Genomic DNA, 13,049 nt, shown 5'->3' on the forward strand with positions numbered 1-13,049 from the left:
GGCTTGCTACTATGCAAAAAGAAAAGTATATCAATTGAACGGATTCGACAGGACTGCGCATATAGTATCGAGAGAATCCTAAAGGACACAAGCACTGATCGCCGACAATGACACCGCGTTCGCCACCAGCTGATAGAGTGGGCAGGACACCCCTCGAGCGGGCCGTTCCATGTTGCGCCATGTGACTAGCTTAGTTTGCACGAATGCCACCAGTCTAGCGCTCCCCGGAGAGAGCCGCACCCTCGCGCGTTAAAGACAAGTGTGATTAGCACTGTACCTACGCATATCGCGCGTGCTGATGAAGACTGGTAAATATCTACATTTTACATTCTTGAGCGCATCGAAAGCTGAAGCCTGGACCTGTGTTGCTCATCCCTTAATGTTTGCATTTTCATAGTATTTTATTACATTCCGATGAAGTGTGAGCTGTTTTCCTGATTGCTTGAAATAAAGCAATCAGGAAACCAGCTTTGGTTGCTGAAAACAAAATCCACGTTCTGACGGTTGCTAATATACTCGGTCAAGGGCTTACGATAAAACGCGCGCTAACAGCGAACGTTCGCCACGTTGCTATAAGGCGTCCCAATTGCTCTTGCCAGACTGCTACGTTCACCCACGCGAGCGGCCACATGTGGACATTCTGTGTTTTTATTGTGGCACAAGGGGCCAGTGGCGTAGGATTGTCTCCATTTGAGCTCAATCGCGCTGTAAACTATAAACGAAGCCAATATCGATAAACAAGCGTGTGAGGACGCTAAAAGTTGTTGGAATTTCGCATGTGCAGATGGCAAGCCCAGTTTCACCGTAAGTGCAAGAAGAGCGGAAACTAAACATGCGAGCATGCTGCCTCGAAATACTCGTTCATAGCACAAACGCTAGTGTTCGGCAGTTGTCCATATAATTTCGTCGAAACATGTTTTGTGGACAACATTTCATGGACACATGTTTCATTTACATATTTCATGGACACATGTTTCGTCTACTAGGATGTTTTGTCGAAAAGTGTTTCGTGAGCAAATGCAACAGCAACTTTTTTTCGACAACGTATTATTTTTTGCTAAGTCTATTGTAATGAAACACTGGCCTCATTTGGTTCGCTGTAAGGATACGGTAACAAAAACGAATTCACTGAGGCGGATTCTTTATGAAAGATCAAATTCGCTAGTACTTGTCTTCCAAACACTCAACACTACTAGCGAAAAGCTTTCACACCACTCGCGGAAACTCATTAATCTCAGGCCCGAGTTTGCAGAAGTCTTTATCGAAACCGCCAAGGGTTCGGCAACCTACGCCCACCCGGATGCCGGCGACGGAGACAATGTGTAAGAACAAGCGCCTTTGACGAAACGCCGCAAGTTGTGCTCATGAAACATTCGCGAGAACCTTTCGATAAGACGAACATATCAAACTATCGTTTGATATGAGACCACACTGAATATCGAATTCGTTGCGATTTCTGTGACCCTGCAAGAATATATCCAAACATATATCAACTTAGAAAAGAAAGCACTCAAAATTTTCGGAGTGTTTCATCAACGTTTGCCTCCTGTACCGGTTCCCACATAAGCCGGATTTGCACCTACCATTAACAAGCATAGCAGCTGCGCACAGATTTCCTCACCAAAGCATTGCAGGGGCGTCCTATTCCTCTGCGCACAAACTCTTTTTCAATCAAAATAACGGTGTTGATGCTGCGTTCTTTCTCAACAGCTTGGGTGTATACAAACTAAACCAAAACCAATATACACGTTTATTGCATAAAATGCATGTTACAATATCTGAAAGAATGAAGGAAACAATGACCCCCTAAAAGGGATGCAAATTGAAGCATAATAAAATTCGGTGTCTTGTGCGTAAGAATTTTCTATTTTCCCAATTGGTAATCATGCCGATTTACGGCCCATTTCAGTGCCATCACACGAACGACATAAAACAGAACAAAAAAATCAACAGCTTGGTATCATGGGTGTACTTCGCTCTGCTAGAAGGCAAGTATTCTAGTAGGTCATTGCAGAAGCATCGCAGCGAGGGTCGGTTCCACACCATAAGACACTGCAGGAGGGTCGAGCTCTATGTGGTTCTTTGTTTCTCCCATTCCGACACTCATCTGTAGTTATCACACTAATGTGACCCCAATATGATCCTCCCGCGCCACCGAGGCCGTCCCGGAAGCGATGGCCCCTGCTTTTGAGGGACTCGATCAATATAGGGTCCATGCCTTCTTCAGCAGTAAGTGGGTCGCTGAAACAAAAATATACGCAGGTTTCCTTTAAATGGCGTAACACGAGCAGTCTCTACCTCCAAACAACGTATTCCGCACTAAACATTTCATACACTAGTTACACGAGCACCTTTAATCGCAGTTAGGTCTAACCTCAGTCACACATAGCTGCGGTTAAGGTGCTCGCTTAACTCGGGTATCAGCGGTCGACAGGCTACGCTCAGTTTAAACAGAACACACCAGCTTCAGGCAAATAGGGTTTACATTATCCTTTAAAGCGCAGCTCTCAGGCACCCTTTCCGACTTGAGCGGCGTCGCCGTCGGCGTCGCCTTCGGCGTAAGTGCGCGCGTTGCATTATGGGACGTTTTCCCGCTAAGTTTAGCCGGAATTTTTTCCGCTAAACTTAGCGGGGAAAGTTTTCCACCAAATATAGCGGTAGAACTGTTCTGCTAAACTTAGCGCTGAATTTGTTTCGCTAAATTTAGCAAGAAATTTGTTGCGCTAAATTTAGCAGAATAATTTAACTGGTAAATTTTGTGGGAGTAAATCTCCCACCACGGCCAGAGGCCGCTGCCGAATGCCCAAACTTGACAACGGCCGAGGAGCGCAATAGCGCACGTATAGGACAGGCACAAAAGCCTATAAAAGAAGACACACGCCCACAGAGAGAGGGGGACGGACCGTGGCCACGGAGGCGTGCAGTTGGAACGCTCCGGCAATGTTTTACGTTGAACTTGATACTAACAATCCATTCCTGTTACTTTAATAAATGTAGTTTCTTGTTTTGGAAACCCCGACTCCGTGTTGTTCCTCCCGGATGGGCATGCAGCAAGGCAACCCTACCACAATTTAGAAAAGAAAATTTCCGCTAAATTTAGCAGGGAAGTTTTGGCTAACTTTAGTGAGAAATTGAGTGAAAATTTCCCGCTAAAATGGAGGAGAAGCAAGAGAAGAGGAGGGGAGGGTACGGAGGGGAAGGGGCATATCCTCCTCCTCAACAAGAGCTGCGCTTCAATTCGGTAAACGTCTTTCATTTTTTGTCTTGGAACGGAAATAATATGTGCCAAGTGCACAGGTTAAAAACTGTGTATTATACTTTACTTTCTTTTCATTGTGATTGCAGTTTGGTAACAAATAGGTATTTAGTTTCGCAGGTCATAGATCTTTATATTGTTAGGAAAGACGCCGGAGTGGGGCTCCAATGATCTCGCTCGCCAAGCCCGCGTTCTTCGAATCTGGCGCACCAGCCGACCGGACCAGCTGCTGGCCGAACATCGGTGCTACACCCTCATAATCATCAAATTAAACCAACTTGACATCATCTCCGTCATCTTACTCCGCTCTCCACCCAACTGAGGTGATTTTAAGGATGAAGCATTGGTGGTTAGTCAGCAGCCAGTTCAGTCGGTGGGTGCACAAGATTCGAAGAGCGCTGCCTTGACGAGCGAGACGAGCCGAGCCCCACGTCGTCTTCTTTCCAAACAATATAATATACTGTAAACGACGAAATTTTCGTGTGGACCTAATTTTCGTGAATTTCGCGAACCGCCTCCGATTCGCGAACAATAGGTCCCGCGAACAATTCGGGAAAAATTTCATCACCTTGAAAGCGGCATTCAGACACCGGGGAAACACGCGTCCAAAAAGGATAACGATATCATTGTACGCGATATGTGAATAAGATAGGGAAAGTATCCTAAAGTAAATAACGCCATAAGTCGGAATTCAGCTCACCTGAAGAAGTTTATTTGGTACCTTCAGACAATTCCTGCCAGAGTATAGCCGATTCAGATCGTGTCTCTCCGGTTCTCGAGATCCGCATACACTTTAATCAGCCATGCTGCGTGAACGGGCTTCATAACACTTGCTCGCAAGTCGATCTTAACGTCAGCTGCACTTTGTCCTTTCTCCACCACCTCTTGTACACATCCGGCATACCACTGGGTAAAGCGGTTCATCATGGCAGTCTTGAACACATTGTTAATGTTTAGGTCGTTCGGTTGCGGGAGTCCCGTGCAGCTTGCCGGGACGAAGACGTACGCAATTTTGTTTGCAGCTAGTTTCTGCAGAAGACTCTTCGTACGATGTGCAGCGAAGATGTCAAAAATGCAAAGTGCATGTTGACTGGCACCACCCACACGACTCCTGCATGTCTCCACGTACGGAAGGAGAACAGTCTCGACAAATCGTAGCATTGTGGCTTCGTTGCTCCAGTGGTTGTCACTGTGCCACACGTCCCAGTCATTTGGAAGCATGACCTTGGCATGGCGCCTGTCTGTTTTGCCTGCATATAACACTTGAGGAGGAAAGAGTTTGCCAGAAAGCGTCATGGTCATCAAAACGGTGACTTCCCTTTTGTCGTCCAAGCCAACCACCCCAACTTGCTTGGAACCTCGGGCCTTCATCGTCCACTTGCTGGCCGGAACCAGCTTGACACCTGTTTGGTCCCAGTTGAGCACCAAGTCGTCGGGAATACTGGAGTGGGTTCTCTTCTCGTCGATAGTCTGCAGGAACTTCTTCTTGACACCCTCGAAATCGTTCGGAAAATTTCGCGCAGTCTTCGTGGCCTTACGATTGACGAATCCAATCCTGTTCAGGAACGTTCTTGCCCAGGGTCTGTCGAGAAGGAGAGTCCCACCAAACTCTGGCAAGCGTGTGGGCTTGGTCGCCCGCACAATGCCCAGTGCAGCAGCGATGCCAATCCTAGAGTTTACAACCCCCCCCCCCCCCTCCTCTGAGCTCCACAATGTACGACCGTACGTCATCATCCAAGTTTCCAAGCAGAGGCTTGACACCTAGAAGTTTACTAGGCAAGGTAGCCAGTTCATTTGAATGACAGGACTTGCAGGCTTGGATATAGGAGGTCTTCATCCCCCTGACGGTGCTCGCGTTGAGAAGCTTTTCTATTCCATCGGAAAACTTCCCCACTGCAGCAATTGTCTCATTTTCCGCAGCATATTTTCCAATCTTACATCTAAGTTCGTCATTGTAAGCAGAGTAGGGCCCTCGTTTCCGCTTTCGGGAGTCCACGGTGGTAGAAGCGGCAATAACACTTTGATTGACCGACGTAAAAGAACGCCTATCACGTGTGGTCTCGCATACCTGTGGGTCAGGCAGTCCCGGCATATGATCATCTTCTGCATTCTCGACCACTGGCTTGAAGTAACGTAGTAAGGACATCGCGGGACAGCAGATTGACGGGCACAAGAAAACCTACCGCACTGACACAGAGCGTGCTGGCGTCGACGACCACGGTACGCAGCCAAGTTTGATTGGCCCCTAAACCTACTTTGAGTCGGTTTATGTACAATCGTTGGACCCCATCGCCCTTTGTCGCTGGCCTTCCATGCAGAGTGTGCGACCTCGAGTTGAACTCAAGAAAGGTTCACATAAAAAAAAAACGATGTGAACACTAACCCAGCCTTTATCGGCGTCTCGAAGCTGCGGGTAACGGTAGTGACTTCCGGACCATTAGTCACACAACCTACCGCCGACTTTCCTTTCCTAGATTTTGACTGATTGACTGAAGCCGCAGAATCCTAGAAAGATGGAAAGACAATCGGGCCGGAAAGGGGATGGGGAGTCCGGTGTCAGTCTGAATTCGCGAAAATTAGAACCCGCGAATAATTTTAATTTTTCAACTTTGGCCCAATTCGCGAAAATTTGAGCCCGCAAAAATTCCGTCGTTTACAGTAATTAGCACAGCTCTGGCATTGCAACTCGTTCAGAAATACGATATATATCTAAGGTATTTTATTCATGTTGCTATAAAAGGGGTTTTTTCAACGAAAGAGTAGCTTTTAAAAATTAAAACTTTTAATAAACGAATCATTATTCGGCGGTCGCGTTGCCGAGAACGCCAGACATCAAGGTACGAATAAGAATGATAATTAGCAATGTAATGGTGTAATATTCACGCGTAAGCTTTCTTAAAATTATCTAAGCTCAAACTCCTGTTCTATTGTAGCCGCTGTTAAAAGAGAGTACAGTAAATTTGTTTCTTATTTGGCGAAGTTAGTTTGACTAGATTTCATTAATCGTTAAACTAAGGGGAACGCTGATCGCCCGAGAAACAGCCGCAGTGTAGAGCGTCCTGACAATGATCACAAAGCTTTTAGATAATGCAAAGCTGACAGATCGGCTTTCAACAACTCTATGACCACGCCCACTGCGGAGTCATGCGTCATTTCCGGGCGAGACTCCCGCCGCCCTTTCTTTTATTGCTACAACTACTAGTACTAATAATATCTTTCTTAGGTAAATTTTTGCAACACATTGTATGGGCCCTTCAAAGCCGCAGGGTCTTCCGAGTCGAAACTCAGCAGTCGGTGTCTTTATATTATATTGTTTTCCTCTCTTTTATTTATTATCTATACCTCATCATGCGGTAAAACACAAAATAGCATTGCGAACCAAAGACAAAAAATGCATATGTTCAAAGCCACTTAGGAATCCTTAATGATAAAACTTTCTGGAGGAGTAGAACAAGGGGGACAGAAGACAAAGATACATTTCCAAACACAGCTAGGTGACTGTTTTGTGACTGGAAAGATCCGCCTAGCCCTGATATCGAACCAGGGACCCCTCCATTTCCAGCGGAGCGCTCTACCAACTCAGTTAACCAGGAGTTAGACGCCAGTAGAGCAAACGTGTTTTAACAGCGACCACCAGACTAACACGAACAAGGGTGAACGGCCTGTATTCTAAGGTTATGATGACAATGCAATCAATGCAAAGCTGCAAGCTAACTGAACAAGATGTAAGGGCACAAACGAGCTGGCGTACATTGCACATGGTTGAAAAAACCCCGAGACTGCATCTAAACGACACAACACTAAAATGTCTCTAACACAGCTGAAATTTTTATTTACCGAAACCTGGTTATATAGGCACTTCGATACAAAAAAAAAAGGGAGAGGGTGAGAACCCCAAAGAATGCCACTTTCCACCAACGCAACCTCTGACTAAGTAACAAAGACAACGAACTGTCGTCCGTGCTGTCCTGTCGTCCGTGTTTCTTTTTTGTCCTCGTTTGTTCGCGCTTTTTAACCTTTTATTCAGTAATGACCAACTAGCCCAAACCCAAGTTTTAATACAACGAACTCGGCGTCATGCACTTCTCTTATCTTTCACTCCCCGCTTCCCGACAGCCAAACACACTGGTAACCCCAAGCCCAGTGACACACATACAAAAAGAAAAGAACGACCCATCGTCCCCTCTGCCCTGAAACCTACAGGCATAAACCTTGCAGGTCAGTACTTTTCACAGCCTAAGAAAACGCCGAAGTTCGTTGTCCAACCCAAACGACGGCTCATTAACTGCGTTCCCGTGACCTAATATTGTTAATGACTCTTATATCAACCGCTTATGGTCATCTTTTTCCCGCAACTTTACTGAAGTTAAATGCCATAGCGGTACACAGTTTCTACATTCGATCAGATGTTTTGAGACTTCGGAGTACGGGTCTTTTTTTTTATCCAACGTTTGTGTATAAAGAGACTTTTTAGTGTTGTGTCGTTTAGGAGCAGTCGGATTTTTTTCAGGCGCGCACCGATCACCTAGCTGCGTATGGAGATGCATGTTGAATATTTCAAATGCTGTTAAAAGACGAAATACTTGAAAGTGAACATTCGAGAGAAGTTCGACCATGAAGAAAGCACCGTAGTTGAGCACTGCGACGTCAAGGACCACAGGATTGACTTTGCGAACACCAGCATCCTGGCCGTTGAGACCAATCCCAGACAGACTTTTTATTGAATCTTGCACTTACAAACGACGCCAGAAAACATACATAGATCCCTTTGCACTCTGGCGACCGTCTACGTGAACGGATTTCGCCACCTCACCGATGCAAAACGATAAACACTGCCGTAGAAAAAGAAGAAAACTGAATACTGCGACTCAACGGCCATAGCCGCAGTCGACCCCTGAAGAAGAGACCGAGCAGGCTTCGAAACGTAGGGTTCCGCCTTTAAACGAGGATTTGATTGGTGTATATTTTATTTATTATTAAGACAAAATAAGGATCGCGCTTTCCAATTTTGCGTGCCTTCTGCTTATCTGTATTCTTTCCACTTTTTACCTTGCTCAACTTCGTTCCCCTCGCAGCTTAGCAGAGGGGAGTGCTAAGAGGATTATCTTCCATGTAGAAAACGGAGGTGGTACGCCGGCCTTTAAGTAGACCGCACTTAATTAATTTTCTGTTGTCGATCTATATTCATACTCTTACGTCTGCTGACATGGAGTAGGTTATACCGAAGGATTCGTTTGGGTATTTTCAAAATTTCTATTTATAAAAAGGGATCTCTTATTTGTGAAACACGTCGTATCAGCCTATAAGGACATAGATAAGGCGACACTATATCGCCACGTAAGAGGGCCTATAATTATATATATATATATATATATATATATATATATATATATATATAAGCGTATCACGCGCTATACTACAACATGGGGGTATATTGCCAAACCACGACCATAGTCGGGCCGTTATGGAGTTTTACATGGAGAGATCAGGCCGTGTAATTGAATAGTGCCGTATTTGGCCCTTCTCAGAACGACCTCATTTCATAGGTATGCCTGGATTTTTTTACAGTTTTCGACGCTGCCGCGACGGTTATTTGAACGTTCGCGTCATTTGGGATTTGGTTTACCAGCGAACAGCTCGTGGGCATCTTCTTTTCGTTCTTGTTTAATTCTCCGCCACGGACATTGCCAAAAGCTGGTGACAACTATAGTTACATTGATTCCACGCAATAGTATGGTTGAAGTTCAGTTATTTTGAAGCTTACTAATTTAGAGTCTAATCCCGGTATGTTCGAAATAACTTATTTTTTTGTACTTTTTGCAGGGCGGGTTCTTTCTTACTTCTTCAAATTTTTTCTTCAAATTCAGAAAATCACTCAACAAAGAAGTATTTACTAAGGTGCCATCCACTTCACTCCAAACGTTCAATGAGTATAACACAGGCAACTTATTTTATTTTATTATATTTTTTCTCTAACCGCACCTCACCTATAGTCCTATGAATGTTCAATATCTTACTCTTAAGAAATGTAGAAACCAAAGCAGCGATATATTTTGAGAATAAACTTTTTGTTTGAAAATATGGATGTTTTCGAAAATCTCATTCATTCATATTGCCAAAAATGTATTTTCACAAAGCTACCAGTAAAAACAATAATTATCTGCACGCTTAAGTGAATACCGAGGCAGGAAACGTGTAGAATATGAGACGTCTAAGAACAACTGGACACTGATAATTTTCTCTTCATTTGGATTAGCGATTCGTCCAAACATAAAATATAATCGCCATATATCTAGATCAGAAATGGGCAAAATACATGCAAATATGTATCGAAATACAAATACAAAATACTTCGTCAAAAATATATTTAATTACAAATCTAATTACATTTCCAAAAAACATTTTAGTACAAGATACAAATACAACCAAATGTATTTGGTCTCCTCCAAATACTTTTCCAAATACATTTCTCAAAATTTGCGTCAGCGACTTCAGGGCACCTGCAACGGGTTTCTGGGTATCTCATTTTAACTTTGCATCGCACACTCTGGAGTTAGTGTGCGAGGCTCTTGTAACGTAATAGGAATATTATCACCAAAAAAATGTAATCAGCTTGGACGTAATAGGTGAAAAAAGTACAGAGCTTCAAGCAGCTTTCTTTGTCGATTACATTTTGGTATAGACCAACAAAGAACCGAGACGACCAAGACGCGCAGCACTAGCTAGAGAATTTTTTATTGTTGCAACTCGCACCAGTTACAAAAATCTTGACGACCCGCGCATTTAGAATGTGCCAGGCAAAAATATGGATGAAAATCAGGCTCGAAAGCATCACAAGTTGTCACAGGCACTTATTGAGCCGGTCTGCCTGTGAACGTCGATTTCTTCACTATTCTTGCCCCGGACTAGCACCGTAATCACAAAGTCACTAAACGCTTGTGCTTGATAGAGAGACACTGAAGTCGGTGCAGAACTGAGTTTTCTTTCTACTCTGGACAGTGACAATAAATATGAGGGATGTATTTTGGCCCACAAAATTGTACTTAATTACAACTGTATTTGAAATACCCACGTTTTAGTATTTAAATACACACGTCAAATACATTACCCAATTTGTAATTAAATACCAATCCAAAATACACAAAGTATTGGAAATACGTATTTCAAATACTTGTATTTCAAATACCTCCCATCCCTGATCTAGATGAACTAAATTTATATGAATAACAACAACATAAATCGAAAGATATCCCAATTATATCCTTGCGATACCCGTGGAAGTAATTACTCACATTTTTTTTTTCAAACTGCCATACACAGGGGGATCTACGTAATACGATAATTAGGAAAACATCTACTAATTTAACATTTCACTTTTATTTTTAAACTTCACACATCTCGAAAACATTCAAAAACCGGAGAAAATAAAAAGTGGAGAGCAGTAGAAAGTTATATATTTTTAAGTCATGCACTTACTCATGGTGCGTGGCAAGTTTCACAGATCCCATTTTTATTCGTAGCTTTGAAACAGCTTCTTGAGGGTCAAGGCCAAGGTCGACAATGCTCAAGATTACCTTCGAAGAAAACAAAAAATGACAAATATGACTTGTGCTCTACTGCCAATTGAGAAGTTCCATGCATGTCTTTTACTGTATTAATTTAGATGTCATATCAAAATATTTAATTTTGTGTGAACATTGTTAAAACAATTTTGAAACTGAAAAAAAAGATTAATAATAGCATGCGACTTTTTACATTACCTGTAGCAGAGCTTGCGGTGACATGCTTCCCCCTTGTGATCCCATAACGGCCAGCAGTCTTCCGGAACTGGAATCCGTGACGACAACAGGCATCAGAGTGTGGTACGGCTTCTTGCGTGGACCTACGCAGTTGGGGTGCCCCGGCAAGGTGTTGAACGCCGCACCTCGTGTCTGGAATAAACTTCTATGTAACTAGTAAACAAACACAGAAACAAACTGGGAGAAATATTAACAGGTAACAAATCTGCCATTTTGGGTCAGAAGATTACATCCTATTATTGGTTCGAAGGAGACTGGAACCCTTCCGTCGTCTAATTCGAGACATCGGCCTATATCCAGCGCGGTTCACTGGAACCAAATGTCGAATTTAAATGCCCTCATCGCGTAGAAAGTAAGGTTTCTCCTGACATGGTCCCATAGTGTCCTCTGATGATCGCCGTCGTGTGTATGAGCTATTTTCTTTTAGGTATTGATTAGCTTGTCGTTACTCATGGTCAGCTTTAGTGCATTTGCTGACCATGTCATCGTAGAGACAACCAAACCGAATTATTCAGCCCCCAGGTCGAGTCGTGAGCCTGTATATGTAGGTATCTGTTACGTAGTTAAACTTTCTCACTTTCTTAGATCAGTTTCTTTCATCTCAGTTGTTAGTATTACAGAGTTGATTCGTAAAAAATATGCGTGCTGTTTCTCTTAAGCTGAATGTAAGCCTTTTCTTATTTTTAATGTAGCTTGACAGTAAGAAGGAAAGGGTATCAGCATTATCCATCGTGGCGGATGTGAGGGCACGAGAGTGAGTGACAATTTGCAGATGTATTACGTAGCATTTATAAAACACTTAAGCATTCTTTTATTACAACACCCCGTAGTAGATCCTGCGGACGAGAGATATGTTGCATTCTAGATTTTTAAGCGTTTTATTGTGAACAAATTCTGGTTGTCCAGTGGATCATATAAATTGTCAAATCATTTAACTTTGTTAGTTATTTGTTCAACGACACGCATTACTTTATTGGAAGACAAAACACACAAAGGGTCCCCTGAGCAGGAATACAAAATTCGAAAATTGTATGGTGTGTTAGAAAAAAACACATTTAAAAGCCTCTCCCCGGTTCAAAAGAAAGTATACGCGCCCAAAACTCGGATCACCAAAGTGTTAGCGCGTGCACGTATGTGCCGGTTCTTTTTGTTTGCATATGTATTTTGTGTTTCACCAATGCGTGTATTCCGGAGACTCATCTCTTTCCGTTGGCGAGTGTTGGCCTGCTACTGAGGGTATCCAGACAAACGGGACCCCTCCCCGAGGCCTAACAGGCCCCTGGGTCGGAAATTCTTGTGCGCGCTTGTGTTTTTCTGTGTGCTCCTCCGCTTGCGTGGAAACGGGTCCAAAATCCAAGACGGGGGTCGGAACGTCGGCGCCCCCTGCAAGGCCCCATCGGCGAGGAGGACCGAACGGCGGCACCCGACACCTCGAAGTGAGGAGGGGACGAGAGCAAGGAGAAGAGACAAAGGGGGTCGAGCGGGAGAGATTGGTGTGTGCGGGTGTGCCAGCACCAGGCGGCCCCCGAGACTGTCAATGTATTCAACTCTTCAAATTATGTATTCATCCTAAAGTTATTAAACCAGTTTTGTTTAAACATTACCATGAGACGTGAATTGACTCCCTCACCCTAAAGGCCGGTTCTCACATGCAGCGAAGCGCTTATGTAGCGCTCCTCACGTGTCGTCAGCTACTTATCGTCTGCCATGAGCAACAGTTTTGACCGTGCGATACAAAGCTGGTGAACGCAGCCGTCAGCACGAGCTTAGCGCGAGGTTAGCGCTATGCTTGTAGCGCTCCGCTGCATGTGTGAACAGGCCTTAAGGTGAAAAGCTAACATAATCAGAAGTGGGATAACAACCTAAGTCCTGGACCGTAAAGAGGATCGGAGAACTTCGATCGCAACGTCTGGCAGAGATGAACGTGGAGCAGAAGAAGGAGCAACCACGCCGAGGCGACCGACAGTGCGACGGATCTACGAAAGTGTGTGTGT

General features: G+C 44.0%; 1 protein-coding gene across 1 annotated transcript in view; it reads right to left on the reverse strand.

The window, feature by feature from the left end:
* Positions 1–1,997: 1,997 nt before the first annotated feature.
* LOC120842910 (glutathione hydrolase-like YwrD proenzyme) overlaps positions 1,998–13,049 on the reverse strand; it is a 34,692-nt gene continuing 23,640 nt past the window's right edge. Inside the window, exons 6-8 of the mRNA XM_040214121.3 lie at positions 11,017–11,187; positions 10,733–10,830; positions 1,998–2,241 (exon numbers count right to left, since the gene is read on the reverse strand). Coding sequence (XP_040070055.1) covers positions 1,998–2,241; positions 10,733–10,830; positions 11,017–11,187 — 513 coding nt within the window. The remainder of the gene's footprint in view (positions 2,242–10,732; positions 10,831–11,016; positions 11,188–13,049) is intronic.

Source organism: Ixodes scapularis, unplaced genomic scaffold (genome assembly GCF_016920785.2).
Source record: "Ixodes scapularis isolate PalLabHiFi unplaced genomic scaffold, ASM1692078v2 PGA_scaffold1__304_contigs__length_218370807, whole genome shotgun sequence".
Taxonomy (NCBI): Eukaryota; Metazoa; Arthropoda; class Arachnida; order Ixodida; family Ixodidae; genus Ixodes; species Ixodes scapularis.